Source organism: Cicer arietinum, chromosome 6, assembly GCF_000331145.2.
Source record: "Cicer arietinum cultivar CDC Frontier isolate Library 1 chromosome 6, Cicar.CDCFrontier_v2.0, whole genome shotgun sequence".
NCBI classification, from domain to species: domain Eukaryota; kingdom Viridiplantae; phylum Streptophyta; class Magnoliopsida; order Fabales; family Fabaceae; genus Cicer; species Cicer arietinum.
Window position 1 is genome coordinate 45,463,809 of NC_021165.2, and position 22,875 is coordinate 45,486,683.

At 30.1% G+C, this 22,875-nt stretch overlaps 2 protein-coding genes across 3 annotated transcripts in view; one reads left to right on the top strand and one right to left on the bottom strand.

The window, feature by feature from the left end:
* Positions 1-10,288: 10,288 nt before the first annotated feature.
* On the top strand, positions 10,289-17,403 carry LOC101490094 (uncharacterized). 2 transcript variants are annotated; one of them, XM_073370449.1, is made up of 5 exons: positions 10,289-10,514; positions 10,697-10,767; positions 12,479-12,584; positions 12,849-12,985; positions 17,094-17,403. In XM_073370449.1, the coding sequence occupies exons 1-5, from the start codon at positions 10,453-10,455 to the stop codon at positions 17,228-17,230; spliced, it is 513 nt and encodes a 170-aa protein (XP_073226550.1). In that variant the 5' UTR covers positions 10,289-10,452; the 3' UTR covers positions 17,231-17,403. The 2 variants fall into 2 exon arrangements, with proteins under 2 accessions (XP_073226550.1, XP_004506459.1); XM_004506402.4 differs by having other exon boundaries at positions 10,299-10,514; positions 12,849-12,981.
* A 976-nt stretch (positions 17,404-18,379) lies between these two features.
* Positions 18,380-22,875, bottom strand: part of LOC101495807 (RING-H2 finger protein ATL58-like) — a 4,666-nt gene continuing 170 nt past the window's right edge. The window contains exons 2-6 of the mRNA XM_004506414.4: positions 22,706-22,872; positions 21,282-21,364; positions 19,832-20,012; positions 19,268-19,477; positions 18,380-18,722 (exon numbers count right to left, since the gene is read on the bottom strand). Coding sequence (XP_004506471.1) covers positions 19,295-19,477; positions 19,832-20,012; positions 21,282-21,364; positions 22,706-22,872 — 614 coding nt within the window. The 3' untranslated portion in view covers positions 18,380-18,722; positions 19,268-19,294. The remainder of the gene's footprint in view (positions 18,723-19,267; positions 19,478-19,831; positions 20,013-21,281; positions 21,365-22,705; positions 22,873-22,875) is intronic.

Here is a 22,875-nt window from a genome sequence, read left to right on the forward strand (position 1 = left end):
GTTCACAAGTATCAATGGATTATAATTGTAGGTAATTTTGGTCTTTATTAGTTTTATTCTAACTCTTTTTTATTTATTAGAGAATGTAGTTCATCCAATAAGTGCATAAGCCTAAATGGATTAAGATTTTAGATCATTTTTATCTTTATTAGTGTTATTGTAATTCGTTTTGGTGTTTAGACAATGTAGTTTGTCCAATAAGTGCATAAGTCTCAATGAATAAATATTTTAGGTTATTTTGATCTTTACTAGATTTTTTGTAGTCCATTTTGGTTCTTAAGCAATGTACTTCGTCCAATAATTGTATAAGTATCAATCTATTATGATTTTTTGTTACTTTTGGTTTTAATAGGTTTTTCTAATGTATTTTGGTACTTAGGCAATGTAGTTCATCCAAAAAATACAAAAGTATCAATCGATTATGATTTTAGTTCATTTTAATTATTAATAGGTTTTTATTAATCTATTTTGGTTCTTAAGCAATATAGTTTGTCAATAATTACGAAAATATCAATGGATTATATTTTAAGTTATTTTGGTCTTTAATAGACTTGATACCACCCGTAAACTCTCAGTGTTCAGCCTTCCTCAGTTACAGTTCAAGATCAACTTAGGGTTTTAATTAAGGGTTTTATTTATTCTTCATTCCTTATTGCAATGTTGTTGTTGCAATGGACTTTATGTATCTAAAATAATTGTGATTTTTTTTGGGTCAATGTGAAATGTTCGGTTGCAAGTAAGTTATTGTGTCAAAAACATTTTATATAATGCAACAAAAATTCTAGTCGTTATTTTTGGAAAATAATTTTACAATTAAATATATGACTCTGATTTAAATAAAATACGATTATGAATATTTTAGCCTAAAGTGTTTAGTTGTATATTTGAATAAAAAAAAAATTACACTCTCACTATTAAAAATCGGGGTGTTACATTGTGGTATCAGAGCTCCAACTTAGATTTCTTTGGGGCTCTAATTTGGGTTTCCTAAGCTGATCAATAGTCGGGTTTAGGGGTGAATTAAGAGTTAGAGCTCCATGTGTCCTTTGTGTTTTATTGTCTTGGGTCAAACATGATATGCTTAAGTAGTTTATTGTTTCTTATCCGAAACAACGTGCCTTGTAGCACTTTTGTAGGAAGAGTAGTTAAAACATAGAACATTAGTCGACTTTGGTCGATGAGTGTCTCTGAATTTCTTAGATGCATCAATATAGGAAAGACAAGGTTGAAGTGAATCATGAAGGCATGAGATTTATGAAGTGATTCCAAGGATACAGAGGCTATGTTGTTGGTAGTAACTCAAAAATGGTGGGTATGGATGGATTAACGTTAGACTGATAAGCGATTTCAAGTAAAGATCTAAGTGGAGAACTTTTTAAGAAGAGTATTAGATGTTCGCCTGGTAGATTTCACGGTGAGACTAAATGAAATTTGATAACTGTCAAAGAGATGTGAACACCAAGAAATTGTTGAGAAGACAGAGCTTCTTTGAAATAGCATTTGGTGCTTTGGTGTCAACGAAAGAGGCTTGTATTGAATTTAAGGGGCGCTGCACATTAGGGGTGAATACTACCTTGGTTAGATAAAGGACGCTTTGAGGAATAGTCGATACCTTGAGGGGTAAGGTTGAACATTCGAGTTAAACTAGATTTGCGACTTAGATTGTTAAGTATGAATCTCGTGAAGATTATAGGAGTGAGACTATACATTTCTTTGGTAAGTGACAAATCTTTGTGTGGTTTAGGAGATAGTAAGTATGGATTGTGATATTAGATGAAATTACAGACGCGTAAGTGTGAATTTTGAGTGATGTTTGGATAAACATAAGGAGTTAAGTCTCGATCTATTGAACCACATGTTACTATTAAATGGAATTGGAAGTAGAGAGTGTTAATGTAAGCTTTGAGAGTCTATTAAAGGATGATAATTACTAAGAGAGTGTTAATATTTTGATAGGTCGAAGGGATTAGTCGAGATTTGATTTGGGACTCTGAGATGGTTAATCTTTAAGTCAACGATTTAAAATCTACCAAGTTAGGTGGAGGACCAAGTGACACCTAAAACTTGTATAATCGAGGTAGTTGAGGTAGACAAGTGATAAATAAATCATGTTATGGATGGAAGAGTTTGAAGATTTACTAAAAATGTTGTGTCATGATTAGAAGAGTTTTCATTAGTGAGATTACTAAGACGGTTAGCGTCAATGATGAATAAGACCTTGTATTGTATCTTAAGATGAAATGGATGAATTTAGACGGTGTGATGAGTATTTGGAGATTTTGAGGATCGAATTTTAGAATTTTATTCAATGATAGAGAGTGAAAAAGAAGAAATGTAACAAATGATTTATGGTTTAGTTGTTGGTCTTAGGAAGTCAAGCGTTAAGATTTAAAATGAGTGTTTTAGTGACTAGATGGACGATGAAATGTTTGTGGGTCTTGGAGATGCTTTACTGCAAAGTTATGAGGATGAGGTTTACAAATAATTATTCATTTGGAGATGCTTATTGAGAACGTTTGAAAAATAGTTCTTTAGGATGTTCGATTGTTGGGACTCTTTCAATTTGGACCTCGGTGAAGGTTGGGAATGAATAAGAAATCCAACGAATGAACTAAATTTTGGAAGGCGTGCCAAGAAAACTTGTTAGAGCAACGCATAGGGATATAGCTTATATTGATTAAGGATTCATGAAAGGAATTATCTCACTCGTAATTCATACATTGTTACTGGAAGGAACTGCCAATGATTCAAAGGCACTACATGAATGCATGTCACAAGAGTACGTTATTGTGTTCGTCAATCAAAAGGGTTAAATGTTGGTTTGTTAGGGAAGAATCAAGCATGAAATGGAAAAATTTGGTGGGAATTAGTAAATCTTGATTTATTGAAATCGCTATAATGAAGAAAGATAAAGTATATCAGATGAGACTGATGTAGGTCTTAATTAGTGAATGAAATTCAAGTTGGATTTTTGTTGGAGACGTGACTCTTGAAAGGAAGCACTAAACTTGAAGGAAGTTTATGTGTTGTAGGTGGTATAGTTTTGGCATGTGGTCGAAAATATTTGAGGAAACTTGGATCATCAAGCAGATGTTGGGATGGAATTATTAGAGTTTTAATGAGGACAACATTTTGATGTGTAGATTGTAGTTTGGCGTAGTTGTGCGACTAAAGAAAATCAAGGATTTATGGGCAATGGAGAAATTTGGGAGTTCTCGGCGGTAATGATTGTTTGGGCTCAGTGTGTTGATGTCATACTTAGTGTTTCAGTTTGGTACCTAATGGATGTTTCATACGAAGTGGACATATATGAGGCTTTATGACATAGCTTTGGACGATTGGATTAAAGTAATAGGAAAATAAGGAAAACTCAGTGGACCTTGAAGAGATTGTTAGACTCCATGTGCCTCACGATAACCTTAAGTGCAAGTCGTAAGGAGCATTATTACAGTTAGGTGAATTGTTCGGTTGTAAGTAAGTTATTTGTGTCGAAACCATTTTATATAAAGCAACAAAAATTCTAGTCGTCATTTTTGGAAAAGAATTTTACAATTAAATATTTTACTCTGATTTAAATTAAATACGATTATGAATATTTTAGCCTAAAGTGTTTAGTTGTTTTTTTTATATAAAAAAAAATAAAAAATTTACACTCTCATTATTAAAAATCGGGGTGTTACAGTTCTCAGGCAATGTAGTTCGTCCAATAATTATCAAAGTATCAATGGATTATGATTTTAGGTCATTTTGGTCGTTACATGTTTTATTCTAATCTATTTTGGTACTTAGCCAATGTACTTCGTCTAATAAGTGGATAAGTCTCAATAGATTAATATTTGAGGTCAATTTGGTCTTTAATAGTTTTATTCTAATTATTTTTTGTTATTAGGCAATGTAGTTTGTTCAAGAAGTGCATAAGTCTCAATGAATTAAGATTTTAGGTTATTTTGAACTTTATCAGTATTATTCTAATCCATTTTAATTCTTAGGCAATGTAGTTCGTCTAATAAGTGCATAAATCATAACGGATTAAGATTTTAGTTCATTTTGGTCTTTAATAGTTTTATGTTAATTCTTTTTTGTTATTAGGAAATGTAGTTCATCAAATAAGTGCATAAGTCTCAATGAATTAAGATTTTAGGTCATTTTGATCTTTATTAGTATTATTCTAAAACATTTTGGTGCTTAGGCAATAAAGTTTGTTCAATAAATGCATAAGTCTCAATGGATAAAGATTTTAGGTCATTTTGGTCTTTATTAGGTTTATTCTAGTCTATTTTGGTTCTTTTGGAATGTAGTTCGTCCAATAATTGCATTAGTATCAATCTATTATGATTTTTTTGTTACTTTTGGTTTTAATAGGCTTATGCTAATGTATTTTGGTACTTAGGCAATGTAGTTCGTCGAAAATTTACAAAAAAATCAATCGATTATGATTTTAGGTCATTTTGATCATTAATAGGTTTTTTTTATTCCATTTTGGTTTTCAAGCAATGTAGTTCGTCAAAAAATTACAAAAGTATCAATGGGTTATGATTTTAGGTTATTTTGTTCGTTACCTGTTTTATTTGAATCCATTTTGGTACTTAGCCAACGTACTTCGTGTAATATGTGGATACGTTTCAATAGATTAAGATTTTAGGTTATTTTGGTCTTTAATAGTTTTATTCTAATCCATTTTGGTGCTTAGGCATTGCAGTTCATCCAATAAGTGCACTAGTTTCAATTGATTAAAATTTTAGGTCATTTTGATCGTTAATAGGTTTAGCCTAAGGCATTTTTGTTCTTAGGCAATGTAATTTGTCCAACAAGTGCATCAGTATCAATGTATTATAATTGTAGGTCATTTTGGTCTTTAATAGGTTTATTCTAATCCATTTTGATTTTTAGGCATTGTAGTTCGTCGAATAAGTTCACAACTCTCAATGGATTATCATTTTTTGTCTTTTTGGTGTTTATTAGTTTTATTCTAGTCCATTTTGGTTCTTATACAATGTAGTTCGTCCAATAATTGCATAAATCTCAAAGGATTATGATTAAAGTCATTTTGGTCATTAATAGGTTTTTTTAATCCATTTTGCTTCTTCGACATTGAAGTTCTTCCAATAATTATGTAAGTATCAGTGGATAAGATTTTAGGTCATTTTTGTCTTTAATAGGTTTTTTTTATTCTATTTTTGTGTTTAGGCAATGTAGTTCTTCCAATAAGTTTATATGTCTGAATGAATTAAGATTTTAGGTTATTTTGGTATTTATTAGTTTTATTCTAATTCTTTTTTGTTATTAGGCAATGTAGTTCGTCCAAGAAGTGCATAAGTCTCAATGAATTAAGATTTTAGATCATCTGGATCTTTATCAGTATTATTCTAATCCATTTTAGTGCTTAGGCAATGTAGTTTGTCTAATAAGTGCATAACTCACAATGGATTAAGATTTTAGGTCATTTTGGTCTTTATTAGGTTTATTCTAATTCATTTTGGTTCTTAGGCAATGTTGTATATCCAATAAGTTCATAACTCTCAATCGATTAAGATTTTAGGTCAATTTGGTCTTTATTATTTTTATTCTAATTCTCTTTTTTTTATTAGGCAATGTAGTTCGTCCAAGATGTGCATAAGTCTCAATGGATTAAGATTTTATGTCATTTTGATCTTTATCAGTATTATTCTAATCCATTTTGGTGCTTAGGAAATGTAGTTCGTCCAATAAGTGCATAACTCAATGGATTAAGATTTTAGGTAATTTTGGTCTTTACTAGATTTATTCTAGTCCATTTTGGTTCTTAGGCAATATACTTAGTCAAATAATTGCATAAGTATCAATGGATTATGATTTTTGGTTACTTTTGGTTTTAATAGGTTTATTCTAATGTATTTTGGTACTTAGGCAAAATAGTTTGTCCAATAGTTACCAAAGTATCAACGAATTATGATTATAGGTCATTTTGGTCTTCATTAGTTTTATTCTTATCCATTTTAGTGCTTAGGCAATGTAGTTCGTCTAATAAGTGCATAAGTCACAATGGATTATGATTTTAGGTCACGTTGATCATTAATAAGTTTTTTTTAATCTATTTTGGTTCTTAAACAATGTAGTTTGTCCAATAATTTCAAAAGTATCAATTGATTATGATTTTAAGTCATTTTGGTCTTTAATAGGTTTATCTTCATCTATTTTGTGTTTAGGCAATGTAGTTCGTCTAATTAGTTCATAAGTCTCAATGATTAAGATTTTATGTAATTTTTGTTATTACTAGATTTATTCTAGTCCAATTTAGTTCTAAGACTATTTAGTGAAATTAACGGCAATGAAAGTTGCACACATAAATTCTAAAGCGTGTAAATCATACTAAGCTTTAGGTTTGATTCGCCCCCACCAATCTATGTCTATTGGATGCAAACGCGTTAATCGGCGAATCTCCTTCAAGATACTTTGTTCTTCAGTAACTTAACAGATGCATTGGTTCGATGACTAACATATACATTATACTCAAGCATTGCAACCACTTGACCCAATATATTAGAGAATTCCAAATATATTTTGGAAATTCCCCTCACACATTCTTTTAGGATTGTAAAAGGTGTGATTTTTCTTGGACATTGTTTATGAATATTTGTGGTCTATAAAGCTAAGATATGCAGTACGGCTGCGATACAAACCGAATATGTGGAAATAAGAATTTTTTAAAATTTAAGATATGATAAGACTTAGATACATTAATAAAAAATTTATTAAAAAAATTATATACATGTAGATTACTTATAAAGAAAGAGACATTTATCATTCTTCTTTAATATGTAATTATAATGATCATAATTTTTATAATATATTTTAAGTCATATGTTACTATATCAACAAAAGTATCATTACAAGAATTTAAAATAAGTATTTGTTTTATGCAATATGATTTTTAAGTCGAGTTCATCATGAAACAATTTTTCTAATTTAAGAATTTCAACATCATCATGAATGAATCATGTACATCTACACGGGTGTCCCAAAAAATTTGTCTTACACTTTTTTATTCTCTTTGTCTATATATGATATGTATTTGCAAGTATTTTTGAAATATCAAATAAATTATTTTAAAAATAAATAGATACAATAAGTATTCGTGCAGTATCAGTATCAAATAAGTATATATCTAATACAAATACATTCCTAAATTTGGAGTATCCGAGCTTAATAGGTTGAAGTTGAGTTCATGAAAAACTAAACTATTAGACTATGATTCAAAGTCTATAATATCTATATATTTTTTATTTGACTACAAGTTCTATTTGATCTAAGTATAATTTGGAGTAAAGAAATTAATATATATATATATATATATATATATATATATATATTTATGCCTCTTGAAGTAGAAAAGTTGAAAAAATAATTTCAAGAATATTTTGAAAGATTTTTTCATATTTGTGATTGAAAAAAGAGTTGTGAATGCTCTTGAAATACCAAAATTGAAAAAATAATTTCAATAATATTTTGAAAGATTAGTTACATTTGTTATTGAATAAAAGAGTAGATGTTGATTAAATGAGTGAAAGGTCAAATGAGAAAATGAACTCCATTTCTAGAAGTGAATGATTATGATAATTGTTGTAAGAGAGATTACCATAGATATGATACTTGTGAAGATGTAAAAATGCTATTAGTATGAGTTATGATTATGGTCTTTACTATTTTAAATAATAGTCTAGTGAGTAATATATATTTTATAAATAATTATATCTTCTATATATAAGTATAACTTCTCTTCCTATTTATGCTTGGCATTCAAAAATATCACTTTGAATGAAAAATAATAAGAGGAGTTAGACTGTTTTATTTTATTTTCTTTTGTTGTCTTAATGTTGTAGCAAGTAGAAAATGACATTAGTCATTCTTGTTAGTTTTATGTCAAACTTTGCTAAAACATTACCATTATGTTTGAACAAAGGTAAATATGAATATTTATCTCATAAAACTTACATGAGAGATATGAATAATTTATTTAATTTTGATTTTACATATAAACATTTTGGAGATTTCTATATTTTGGAGATATATGTAATAATTGATAATTTGACTTTCTTAATTACTTTATTGAAATTTTTAAGTTTCATGGTATTTTATTTTATCCAATTTCTAATAAACAAATAAATATTTTCAGTTCTTTATATTTAATTTATAGCTATTAATTAAAATAAAAACATCTATGTATGGATTATAAAGTTTTATTTGAAGAATATATTTTTTTATTTTAACTTCTTTGTATATATTAGAGTACTATTATATATATAATGGTAATGCAAAAGATAAATTGCCTTTAAAATATTTTTTTATATAGTTTTATCTAGATAGCAATATTTTAAAAAATTGCCAATATTCAAATGATATAGAACAATGTAAATATGTATTAATATAAACTATAATATTAATTTTATGAACTATAAATTGATCAATAAAAAAAAAACATATTCAAAGACTAAAATAAATTATTATAGATACATTCAAAAACTAAAATAACTTACAAAAGACGTATGTTCGTAATTTCAATACATTTAAAAATTATGTGACATCATTTCACATAATTAAAGACTAGAGTGGTTTGTTTATTTAAAACATAGACACATAGATATTTATATTTTGATGTTCAAATATCACAATATTAATGATGCATGTAATCTTAGAGTAGGAGGGGAGGACCTTGAGATTTATTGCACGTAAGAGCATCTACAACTGTGAACTCAATATGAGTTCTTTAGATGGGGTATACTGTGCCACATCATCTTGAAGCAATTCACTCATTTTCTACTCCAACAGTGAACTCAACATGATTCAAGTTCTACTATGCCACATCACCTTAAATCAACTCATTCATTTTTTACAGTTTAACTTTTAAAAAATCATATTATATTCCATTACTTTAATTTATACATTAATATTTAATTTTATTATAACTTAAAATATTAATTTAAATGGAAAAATAAATAAAAAAGTACTTTAATAAAATCTTTAATAAACTTCTGTAACAAAAATTGTGAAGAAAAAGTATGAGTAACAAATTGTTTCTATTAATGAGTTAACAATCGTAATTAAAGGAGAAAAAAAAGCTAACGGTGGTATATTAACTAAAAAAAAGCTAATGGTTACAAAATTATTATTATTTAATAAATTAAAAAGAAGTTAACGACTATAAATTAATAAAAAATAATAAATTTATTATTATTAATAAATTAATAAAAGGTAGCTGTTATAATTATATTATTATTAAATTGTGAAAGTAGATAGAAAAAAAAAAAGGTAACTGCTATGAAGCACCATTCCTTCCTGACAGTACCGTGATGACACATTGGCACAACTCCAACGGTGAACCCACAAAAAACTGGAAGTTAAGTAATTACACACTGGCGGACGAACTCATTTTTCCTCCCGTTGTAGATGCTCTAAGTGCCGCCGAAGATCTAGATTCAAGTTTTTGAGACTACTGCCATTAAAAAACAATTTGTTTTCAGGACGAAAGATCAATTTAGTAAACAAATACTAGATAAAAATCAATTAGTACAATTTTTTTAGAATGAAAAAGTGCTCATTTTTAATCTTTGTTTTAAGGTGAGTTCTAATCCACCGTACTTGAAAGTTATTGGAAATAATGTAAATTTTATCAAATAAAAATATTCATAATTCAAATATTTAAATAAGTTTATATTTTTATATTTAATAATTAAATTTATTAAATAAAAAATAAAAGAGTATAAATTTATTTAAAAATTTAAGTTATATAGTTAACAAAATTTGTATTATATTGAATATGATAATTAATTTTATGAGTTTTGTTTGATAATTTTAATGAATTTTTTGAATTTTTATAAAAAAATGATAATATTATTTATAATTATCACTTAAAATTAAAATAAATAACTAAATTAAAAAATAAATAATAAATAATTAAAATGTTAACTAAAATTAAATTAATAGACATATATTTATTTAACTTATTTTTTATCTTGATAAATAGACGGTGATTTAGTTGCTTTTGAATTAATACGAGCACGATACATATTTAATTTACTTTAATTTTGTTGAAATAATATCAAAGGCTTAAAGTAACAATTAATATCTACTTTAACCAGTGGTCACACTAGTCTAGGAACTGCGTTCCATATTAAAATTCCCCAAATCTAATCTAATTTGGAATATGATAATCTAAGCCGTTGGATCTTCTTCATTCAATATAGTGCCAGCAGTATGATCCAAGGGCGACTCAATTTCACTTTTCTCCTCTACATTCAGTTGAAAATATCAATTCCCTTATTGTATGAATCTGATCACGGAGGACCAAATGGTAAATTCTATCAACAAAGGAGAATATTTGATAAATAATGCTTATTTCACTTTATAATTAAAAATACCATCTTACACCAACAAAAAAAGAATCCCATCTAAATTGGATCAATTTGGAGGAAGGATATGGGAATATGCAATTGGTTTCAACACAAGTTCACCGATCCTCTGCTCCTGGTTCTCCGAGGGTACTATAGTTATTAATTATATTCTATAGTTTTTATTTATACAATAATATACTGTTGTTAATTTTTATTCTCTCATTTATAATGTTTTGTTCGTTTTCTAATGACACCTTTTTATAAAGTTCTTCATTTAATTATATTTTCATGGAAGTTGTAGTTATTAATTATTACATTTTTGTTTGCAGTGGTGCTGATCCGAAGCTGTTGTCTTTCTCTGCTGCACTTGGCATTACATTTGGAGTATTTCCTATTTGTGGTATGTTGTTAATTGTTATGTCACTTAGTTTAACAATATAAGATTCTTGCTTTCAAATACCATATATGATATAATGCATCAAGGGAAATTTACTTTAATCAAATTGTTGGAATCGAGTGGTTAATGAGCTTTATAAAGATAAAAACCATTGGGAGAACTCGAGTTTGCATATTGACTTGAAAAATCGTTGGCCAGACTTTACTTACCTCCTAGCCAAATTCCACAGGGCCTGTTTTCTTTGAAATCAGATGGTTAAGACAAAAATAATGCATGAAGGGAAAAAACCAATAATAAACATTTTCCTAGGAAAGGAGAAGAATGATTCATCTCTTTGGATAACTTAGTCTGGGATACCTTGTTCTTGATAAAATTAGAAAGACCTATGCTGTGCTCCTTTTAAGGTTATTGTTTTCTTTAGGCATATGGTATTAGGTTGGATCCCCACCTGTCTTTGACATTATTTTCTTTTGAGAGGATTTATTCAAATGTGAATGTAATGCTTTCTGTATTGTTTGGGGAGCATTAGGAATCAGAGATATATTTATTTGCAGCACTACTAAATATTACGAAAGGATGGTTATACAAAGGCAAGAATGCATACATGTAACATTTTAAAGAGATTAAAATTGTTATCTCCGTCTTTGACAGAAACCATGGGAGGGCTAGTTTGAAATCGACTGACCATAATTGTTCTTGTGTTTCGTTTGTCAGTACTTTCGTAATAATCAGCACTATTCATTTATTTGTTCGTTGTTGTTTTTCCTTTTTATTTATTTGGTATGCGGTGGCTACGTGGTTTGGATTCTCTACCTTTGAGTTGTTAAAGGTAGAGTAACTTTAGGCAAATTTTGTATAAAATAGGAGAGTGTGATGTTTAGGATGGAGAGAGAATCACGAGAGGGAAAACAAATGTAGAGAGCGATAGAGATAAAGGTAGAGAATCCAAATCCATTGGTGGTTAGGGGTTGAGGTAATTGTTATCTCATCTCATTAGTATTTTTGGACCTTCTTCTGTACACTCTCCAAACTATTGGTTTACCATAATGCCCTTAGCCTTAGTTGCTTCCCCATCATGTCAGGTGATTTGTCTCATGTCTTTGATATTTTTATTTCTTTGGGGGTTGTGGGGAAGGAAACAAAAAGTGATGCCATTGATTTGATATTCCATGATGTAAGTTGATTGAAAATTGAGGAATAGATGTATTTTAGAAAAATAAAGTTGGCCATTGTGGAGCATTCCAAAGTCATTTTAGAAAATAGTTCTTGGTAAGGAAAAATTCAGGCTATTATGGATTGAAGTTTTAGGAATTAGGCATTGATAATTCTTTGTTAGGATAGTTCTACGATTTTATGTTTTAATTTAGTTCATCTTTTCGTTTTAGAAAATAGTTCTTAGTTAGGAAAAATTCAGGCTATTATTTAGTGAATTTGTAGGAAATAGGCCTTGATAATTCTTTGTTAGGATAGTTCTGCGATTTTATGTTTTAATGTAGCTCATCTTTTGTTCTTGGTCCTCTTTGTAGATAGGTTGGAGTATCATATAAACTCTTTTCTGAATCTGTCTTTGTTGTATAATATAAAAATAATACAAACATTTTCTTAGTATTCTTTTAACAGACTAATGAGTGAAACTCACAAGGACTCTATTCAATTTGGTGAACACTTATTTGACATTACTCACAGAGTGTTTTAAATAATGCTTATGAAACAGGTGTCACTGTGTTCCTATGTGGGATTGCTATACCTTTGCTTGGATCATTTGTTAACGCTCCCATTTTGTTGCTTGCTAACTTCATTGCTACTCCCATAGAGTTGAGGTAACTTGCTTTTCACAGTGCATCTCTATGACAGTGTTGTCAAATACGGATATCGGAATTTTAACAAACTACTATTTTTCAGTAATAACCATTTAGTATGAAGTGTGGTCAAATAATGACCATAGTAATGCTATAATACTGTAATCTAGCGTAATTTGAATATACCATTGTTTTCTACAATCTGCAATTGACAATGGTCCCCTATGGTTATTTTCATAGGAAATGTTTAAGTCCTAATTGAAAGATTTATTTGGCCTATTTCAGTTTGATTATATCCTTTCTGCGCTTAGGTGAAGTTATCTGTGGTGCACCCCATTTCCTTTTAACATCTGATGCTTTGAAGAAAGTTCTTACGGGTCATGCTTCAAGTGAATTGTTACTAAGCATTGCCCATGCGGTAGGTATTTGATGCCATTAAATTAAACTATATAAATGATTTTATTCTTCTAAATTAGGAATTTACTAAAGATATATAAAAGTAAAGTATCAACTATTGATATACACATATTTACATGATAAATCTATGTAATCTTTAACACTAGAGGTTAGTTTGAGTGGAAATGCAAACCGATCCCTACAAAGAGAATCCAAGTTCGTGTGGGGTCCAGCCAAAGACAATGGGCAAAAAGAAATTTTCCTGACCATTTTTCTCAGTTCATTAAATATGAAGTTGCACAAATTCTTCCATCGCATAGCCTTATAGCTTATGGTGCAGTATTGGTTGAATTTTGGAGTTCTTTTGATACTTTATTTCCACTATAAATAGAGCTGCTTGTATGATCGAAAAGTAAACAACATATTATAAGCCTTGCTTGATAGAAAGAGTGAGAGAAAAATATAGAGAGCCAAAGTGTTCTTGAGAGAAAAATAGAGAGCTAATTTGGAAGAGTTTTATCTGCTTGTGAAGATTTGTATCTAATGGTGAAGATTTGTATTCTCATTATTGTTACGGTGGAAGTTTAAGAGACCTACAGGTGTTAGAATGTATAAGTTAGTTAGTTATTTTCTTTTATGTTAGTTAATTTCCTTATATATATCTTGTTCTATTCATTTCTTTATCTTTTATCGATATGAATTCTAAGGAATTTCTTCTTCTATCAAGCTCTCAAACTTATTTTCAATTCGAGATTCATCTTCAACTCTATGGTCTCGTGGTTTCCAATATGATATCATTGCCTTGGTTGCGATCTAAGCCGTTGGCCGCAATTCAAAACGATTATGATGATGAAGAATTTTCTTCGGATTGTGATTAAGAAAAGTTCAGTGAAGAATATTATTTCTGCCAAAAACCATCAACATTTGTTCTTGATTCTAGATTTATAAAGAACAATGACGGCCATATCTATCGTTTTTGGTAGGAAGACTTGAATATTTATACGAAACCTGTCGCTCCAATGTTTTCGTAGAAAATTTGTCATAAAGATTGAGGAAGTTGATTGTATTCTCTCCTATTCAAGACAATATCATCAAACATAAAAACAAATGGGGTTCCTCTATCAATGATTTAGGGCTAATGTCATTGGATTCAAAATAAACTATCAAAGTTTCAACATTGAAATCACAAGAGGGCAAAGTCTCAGTTCTTCGGGATGAGTACAAGGAGCCGGTATGCAATACCTCTAAGAAACTAAAGGTTCTTGTCATTGATTTCGTGTTTGACCCAGGTGGAAAAGATCTGATTGTGATTCTCTGCCTAAATTTGGGATGCATTTTTTCGTTTTCAATTTCATGCTTTCTACAATTTTCATTTCGATTTCATTTCCTCGCGACTACCTCACCATCTTTGATCCATGCGGATATCTTCTATATTCGTTGTCGAGCTAAATAGCTTATAGTGTCACAACACCAAGTCTCCTTCATGCGCCTTCCGTTTTAGTACCCAAAGTGCATATTGGGTTGGCTTTTGGATTTAGTGTTGTTTTGCAGATTTGTACGTTGAAACTATTTTGGATCATAATATTGTCCAAACTCAAGTTAAGAATTATCTTAGCTTGAGTTTGTGGGAGGGTGTTAGAATGTAAAATTTCATTGTAGTTTGGTAGTACGTAGTTGATTTATTAATTAGGTTGTTAGAGTTAACTAGCTTTTGAATTAATTAGTCAATTACTCTATGTTAATTAGTTTCTCTATATGTAGAAAGCTCATTGTATTCATTTCTTCCTCTATCAAACTCTCAAACTTATTTTCAATATAAGATTCATCTTTTAACTCTATGATATCGTGATTTCTTACAACAGTCGTGGATAGTACTTCTAAACTTGTTAATTATCCTGTTGTTTCTTGTTTCTTAAACAAATTCTAGCTGTACAAAGTTTAGAGATACCAAAAACAGAATCAGAAGCCTTTATCTTTGGCTAAGCAACACAATCCATAACACATGCATGTGTTTCTTTTGCTTTACTTTATGTGCAATGCAATCACAATCACAATCACATTTGAAATTATTTGTTTGATCATCGTATTCTCTCCTATTCAAGACAATATCATCAAACATAAAAACAAATGGGGTTCCTCTATCAATGATTTAGGGCTAATGTCATTGGATTCAAAATAAACTATCAAAGTTTCAACATTGAAATCACAAGAGGGCAAAGTCTCAGTTCTTCGGGATGAGTACAAGGAGCCGGTATGCAATACCTCTAAGAAACTAAAGGTTCTTGTCATTGATTTCGTGTTTGACCCAGGTGGAAAAGATCTGATTGTGATTCTCTGCCTAAATTTGGGATGCATTTTTTCGTTTTCAATTTCATGCTTTCTACAATTTTCATTTCGATTTCATTTCCTCGCGACTACCTCACCATCTTTGATCCATGCGGATATCTTCTATATTCGTTGTCGAGCTAAATAGCTTATAGTGTCACAACACCAAGTCTCCTTCATGCGCCTTCCGTTTTAGTACCCAAAGTGCATATTGGGTTGGCTTTTGGATTTAGTGTTGTTTTGCAGATTTGTACGTTGAAACTATTTTGGATCATAATATTGTCCAAACTCAAGTTAAGAATTATCTTAGCTTGAGTTTGTGGGAGGGTGTTAGAATGTAAAATTTCATTGTAGTTTGGTAGTACGTAGTTGATTTATTAATTAGGTTGTTAGAGTTAACTAGCTTTTGAATTAATTAGTCAATTACTCTATGTTAATTAGTTTCTCTATATGTAGAAAGCTCATTGTATTCATTTCTTCCTCTATCAAACTCTCAAACTTATTTTCAATATAAGATTCATCTTTTAACTCTATGATATCGTGATTTCTTACAACAGTCGTGGATAGTACTTCTAAACTTGTTAATTATCCTGTTGTTTCTTGTTTCTTAAACAAATTCTAGCTGTACAAAGTTTAGAGATACCAAAAACAGAATCAGAAGCCTTTATCTTTGGCTAAGCAACACAATCCATAACACATGCATGTGTTTCTTTTGCTTTACTTTATGTGCAATGCAATCACAATCACAATCACATTTGAAATTATTTGTTTGATCATCGTATTCTCTCCTATTCAAGACAATATCATCAAACATAAAAACAAATGGGGTTCCTCTATCAATGATTTAGGGCTAATGTCATTGGATTCAAAATAAACTATCAAAGTTTCAACATTGAAATCACAAGAGGGCAAAGTCTCAGTTCTTCGGGATGAGTACAAGGAGCCGGTATGCAATACCTCTAAGAAACTAAAGGTTCTTGTCATTGATTTCGTGTTTGACCCAGGTGGAAAAGATCTGATTGTGATTCTCTGCCTAAATTTGGGATGCATTTTTTCGTTTTCAATTTCATGCTTTCTACAATTTTCATTTCGATTTCATTTCCTCGCGACTACCTCACCATCTTTGATCCATGCGGATATCTTCTATATTCGTTGTCGAGCTAAATAGCTTATAGTGTCACAACACCAAGTCTCCTTCATGCGCCTTCCGTTTTAGTACCCAAAGTGCATATTGGGTTGGCTTTTGGATTTAGTGTTGTTTTGCAGATTTGTACGTTGAAACTATTTTGGATCATAATATTGTCCAAACTCAAGTTAAGAATTATCTTAGCTTGAGTTTGTGGGAGGGTGTTAGAATGTAAAATTTCATTGTAGTTTGGTAGTACGTAGTTGATTTATTAATTAGGTTGTTAGAGTTAACTAGCTTTTGAATTAATTAGTCAATTACTCTATGTTAATTAGTTTCTCTATATGTAGAAAGCTCATTGTATTCATTTCTTCCTCTATCAAACTCTCAAACTTATTTTCAATATAAGATTCATCTTTTAACTCTATGATATCGTCATTTCTTACAACAGTCGTGGATAGTACTTCTAAACTTGTTAATTATCCTGTTGTTTCTTGTTTCTTAAACAAATTCTAGCTGTACAAAGTTTAGAGATACCAAAAACAGAATCAGAAGCCTTTATCTTTGGCTAAGCAACACAATCCATAACACATGCATGTGTTTCTTTTGCTTTACTTTATGTGCAATGCAATCACAATCACAATCACATTTGAAATTATTTGTTTGATCATCGTTTTATGCAGTTATTAGGGTGGGTCGTCGCTTCACCTTTAATATTGGGAATTCTTTACGTGGTACTACTACCGTGCATCAACTATCTAATTCGCAAACTCAGCAGTCCTCCTTCGAGTCCAAAGATGCCGCTCCAACCATTCTCTGAAGTTGGATTTAAGGTAAGGGATGTTTGACAAGTTGTCATTTCATCTGTGCTCATCGGGAGGGATCTACCATTCTCGTGTTGCCTTGAATTGTTGTAATTTCATACGAAAGACTAATTACTTCACAAACAGTGTAAAAAAGTGGTTGGTGTGTAATGAAAGTGTTGTAAATATAGGGGTACGGAGTTCCATTCCTATTCGTAACAAATTTGCACGTATTCAATATGGATCAGTTACTACGGTAATATTATGTCAATAAGAATGTTTGTCTGATCCATTCAAAAAAAAAAAAAAATTGTCATAATTCTATTTCTTGCATAAAAAAAATTAGAGACTAGACAAGACAACTTTTTTTCCTCTGATCTAAAAATTGGTCATAGAACTGGACAAAATATGAAGGGACCGGATAAAAATAAGAATTCTTGTTCCTCACTAAACTCAGATATCTTTTTGTCTCAAATACAAATTATAAATCTTATTTTAATTATCTAAAAGATTACCACCCACTAAAATGTAACATGAAGTTCAAAAATATCCTTACAAGGGATTAATAGCTTTTCAACATAGTAAGTCACTTACAAGATTAATAGTTTAATCTTATGAATCCTGGACACCTTTGTAAATAAGTGTGTCGCTATGTCTAACATATAACGAAGTCCGACACTCATGACACTTCAAACTAGTATCTTAATTTTTTTTCTTTGACGTGCTTTATACAGCTCTCAATCACATCTACAAATGTTTAAGATGTGTCAAAATAATAATTATAATCAATGAGATTAACATTATATTTGATTATATCATGTTTAACCTTTTAGTAGTAGATTGATAAATGAAGGTGAAAAACTATATCTTATTTTAGAATTTTTTTTATAATAAAACAAATTGCTCAATTAAATAATATTCATATATCATTTAATTATAACAAATATATAAATATATATATGTATCGATGTCCATGTGTCCGTCTCTATGTCTTGAGTGTTTTTTATATTAGCAGTGTCAACATATTCGTGTTTCATAGATTAAGTCAAATGAATATTTTCATTACTTATACTTAAAGGTTTTAAAAAAGAAAATATGACGGACAAAATGGCCGCAACAAAATAGTATTTGACGACATTTATAAATGTTATACCTAGTTTTTAATGTAGTGAAGAAAAATTATATAAAACGACGGTAACCAACGTCGTTCATAAAAATTCTTGTCACAGTATATCTAAAGAGTACCTTACTTTCTTCTTTAGTTTTGAAATTCTCTCATCTATTGACTATTATTATACATTAGATGATAGTGCACATAGTTTCAATAAGATTTGTGCATTGTTGTGATTAATTCACACTGCAATAATTGCAATCCGTAACATAGCCTCCGTGACACTCAAAATCATGAAATCCTCAACTAACCGCGACCGTTGTTCAAAACCTTGCTCATACTATTTGTGGCCTTCCCTCTCTCCTTGTCACATGTGATGCTTGAAAATCCAATCTGATCTGTTTCCATAATGAAAATCCGATTCTTAAAAAAATTAACCTAAAATAATTAGTGCATACAGATAATTTAATTTTATGTAGGATGCAAAATCACATGTTTAATTTTCTTGTCTCCATTGTTGTCCCTCATTAAAATTATAATACCTTGGTAGAAAAACTTGATTTCTCTCTTTAAAGCTAAAAATTCTCTTTCTTGGTTGTTAAGTTTTTTGCCAAGGTGTTGTATTTTCGTTCAGATGACAGAAATGGAGTTACAAAAAAGATAATCAAGTGACTTCAATACTTTAATGTAACCTTCAACATCATGAAATTTTTTAAATTGCTGGCTGATAACTGATATACAACTTTCACAGAAGGACAAAACTACACTGTAAAGAAATCCATGATCTTGTTTCCAATCAGTACCGATATATATCAAACATTTCGGTTCGAATCGGATGTGGAAGTTTCAGTGCTCCTCGAAATTAGACCAATCCAAGTTCTTTCACCCCAAATGAACAAAAATTATTATAAAAACAAAATAATATTTTAAAGTAAATATTTACCAGAAAGAATCTCATATTTTCATGCTTCTATTGATTGTTTTGCACATTTTCGCCTTCAACATCAATCCGGTGAGCACTGATCGCAACTTCTCCAGTGACATTCTGGATTACATTGGTTTCTTGATGCCTTGTAGATCTTGAGTCAGAGATTTCCATGGCTAGTGTTTCTACATTGCTTTGCAGCATCTGCATTTGTTCATTGCTCGTCGCCTCCATCAGAAAGTTTCAGTTGTCAGTATATCTGCCATGCATGATCAATGATCTAAACAGTACTACATATAAATTTTCAAAATATAAATAATGAATGTAATAATAGTAATATAATCGGTATTTATTGTCAACAATCAATCCATGATGTCTATGTAAAAATAACAATACATGTATAGTTACTCTTGGAACTTAAATTAAAAAGCATAAATATGCTAAGTAGCAACTTGCAAACACTTCATGATCAACAATTTTATAAGCTATGACATCATAAAATCATTATACATGTAAGACTCGGTGTTGAACCAAGACCTATAGAGGTACCACTATAAAACTATGGACATTAATCTCATCTACCTGCATATCCGATGTTTCTGTCACAGATTTAGCAGTAGTTAGTAGAGACAAACGGCAAAGAGGGCAGGTGTTGTGGCTGGCAAGCCAAAGATCAATGCAGCTCATGTGAAACGTATGGCCACATGCGGGTATCTGTTGGAGTCTGTCCTCTGGTTGGTAGTCCAAAAGACATACTGAACATCTGCAACAACCATTTAGATGAGGAAAGCGAAAGATAAAACGGGTTTTGATTTTTAATCACGGAAACAAAGAAACAAAAACACAACAAAAGAAAGCCTAAAAGTTGAGAGAATCAATGATAGATCGAATGAAAGTGGAATTCTATCGAATGAAAGTGATGAGCAGCAAGCTCTACAATGGTGAAATAAGCAAGAACAAGAAAACCAGACTCCAAAAACTCCTACCAGAGCATAATCTGCTCCTAATCCAGAGAGACTCTCCTAACTGCCTAACAATATCTTTCTCAATGATTTTCTAACTATCCTTCCCTCTTTTTTATAACAGAAATCTGTAACAGAATTATGTGAAGTCAGTGAATATACTAACTAACTCTTATTGTCTAATCAACCTATCTATTGGGCCAAGGCCCAATATCTGGTGTCCTATCAATCAACAAGATCAAAGATATTGAATCCAGTTTAAATATCAATGCACACATACCACCTAAGCCAGTTCATAAGCAGCGTTTGACAAATTTTTAACATATTTCTTATTAGTGCATGTCAACAAACAAATATCAAAACCGGTTTTCCAAGGAAAGTATCTTTTGCTAGGTTGAAACTTGAAGGAATTTCATTATGCTATCCTGTTATAAAGCATATAACATCTACAAGCTTACAATATTAACTCTTGACTACATCAAGAGAAAACAAAGAAGTCAAATTGGCAACCATCTCTATAAATTAGTTTTCTTCTGTCAAATTGGTAAGCATTTGATTTTGGATCCACATTGGTGCTAAGCTCATGATTGGTTCAAGTAAGTTTCTATCTCAAATTGCACGTATGTTTTATTCCAATAATATCTAGTTTAGGGTATTTGAAAAGGTTTATTTGTGTTTATCCTATCATATGAACACATATAAGTATTTCATGTAGCTTATTAAAATACCAGATGAAAAATTCATAAGCTGTTTTCTGTTTATTTTTAGATGCTCCTTGGAATAATTTATAGAAACGATTTATACAGAACTTTTGCAGAGTTGAAACTAATTTTTGTTAAATTGTAGAAACAACTTATTGCTTATTAACAAACTTTTAGCTAAGTAGTTAACTCAAAAGCTCCTAAGTCCAATTTCAGGGATGAAAAGAAAGTACCAAAATCTGAAAATAAAAATAAAAAAGTATTGTTAGCATTTGGGTTCTTGCAAGTTTAATTTCAGGGAGGAATAGGAATAGTTACACAAGTGAAATCATAAAAAAGGCAACACCAATAAAACTAAACTGAACTCACTGTGTATCTTTGACAGAGAAGCTTTCCTTGTATACAATAATAGGCAGCATCTCTCTCAATTCTTTCTTCAACCCCAAATCAGACTGCAAAAACAAAAGGATAAAGTTAAAAAAGTCAGTTTTAATTTAACTTAATCAGTTGGTCTAATGTAGCATGACAGATCTTATATCAAACATGTTGTGGGTTTATGTTCTCTCTAGTTCCTTAATGGTGGGTCGCTAGGTGATTCATAAGCAATCATCTCCTCAAATGTGAATCTATCTACTCATCTGAGAATTTAACTGTTATGCAGAAGTTTTTCAGCCATATACAGTTGCACTTTTGTTGCTTCACACACATCGACCGACACACTACTATTTGATCATAAGGGAAACCTAAAACACTTAGCGATCATCACATTGAGCTAACAACAACCACATAAGTGGTTTGAACATCACATCTTAATCCAAAATCATAAGACATTGGATATATAAATCCTTCATTTATAAGTTGTTGAATAATGAATATCCATTTTTACATCCAACAGAGACTTTTTTTTTTTTTTTACAGAAATGTGGAACTTGTTACTTACTCACACTTTAGAGTGAGGAAAATGTAATCTACTTCTTAAGTACACTAAGCCTGAAGGTTTTCCGTGCATTGGATTGCGAAGCCATCCCTCACTCTAAATTTTTCGTTTATTAAAAACAAAATAAGGGTTACTCTAAATTTTTCATTTATTAAAAACAAAATAATTTTTTGTTTTCATTGTTTAAAATATGTTTTATTTTAACTTGCTAATAAAATGAGAGATTTTTGAAGTGAAACATTGTGACAGAGAGCAGATGAAACCCTATTTATGGATATGATTATTTTCGAAAATAATAAAAGCAAGTTTTTTGATATTTTTATTGTTTTTGAAAATGTTGATAATTGTACATCAAAGAGAGAAAAATTGAGATACCTTTTGATTAATTGTATTAATCGAAGGAGACAAATGATTACAATAATAGGAACAATAAAATTTATATACTAAATTAGAACAACTAATGTCTAAATAGAGTAAGTAATTTGTAACTAGTTTTACATCTCTAATATTAACAAACAATACTAACACATTTTAAAATTAATATAAAAAAAATACATTTTCATAAAGTAAAGTGGACCTAATTTTGTACATCTTTTTCTACCTTCTATCCTATTTATAATGGGAAAAAAAATGAAACACAAGTATTTAGTCCATATGGACAGGAAGAAGTATCTATCTACTAATCTAAAAAAATGATTTTTCTCTAATGACGCTTGCTAAGAATTTCATTACCTAGTTTCTCGTCATTTTGTTAGGACAATTTGCAGGGCATCTTTGGAACATAAATAAATGAAGACAACCAACCTAACATAGTATGAAAATATTAATAATATAGTATTACTAAGAAAAGGATTACCGTGGAAATGGCATTGTTGTGTGGAACGGAGAAAGATCTCATCATCCTGAATGAAGACAAATCAACCCTTCGTGGTCGAAGATAGAAAAGATAGAAAAGAAAAAGGAGAATCAAAGTGAATATAATTGGAACAGAGAATATAAAAGCTCGGTACAGTTTCAGTTCAGCTA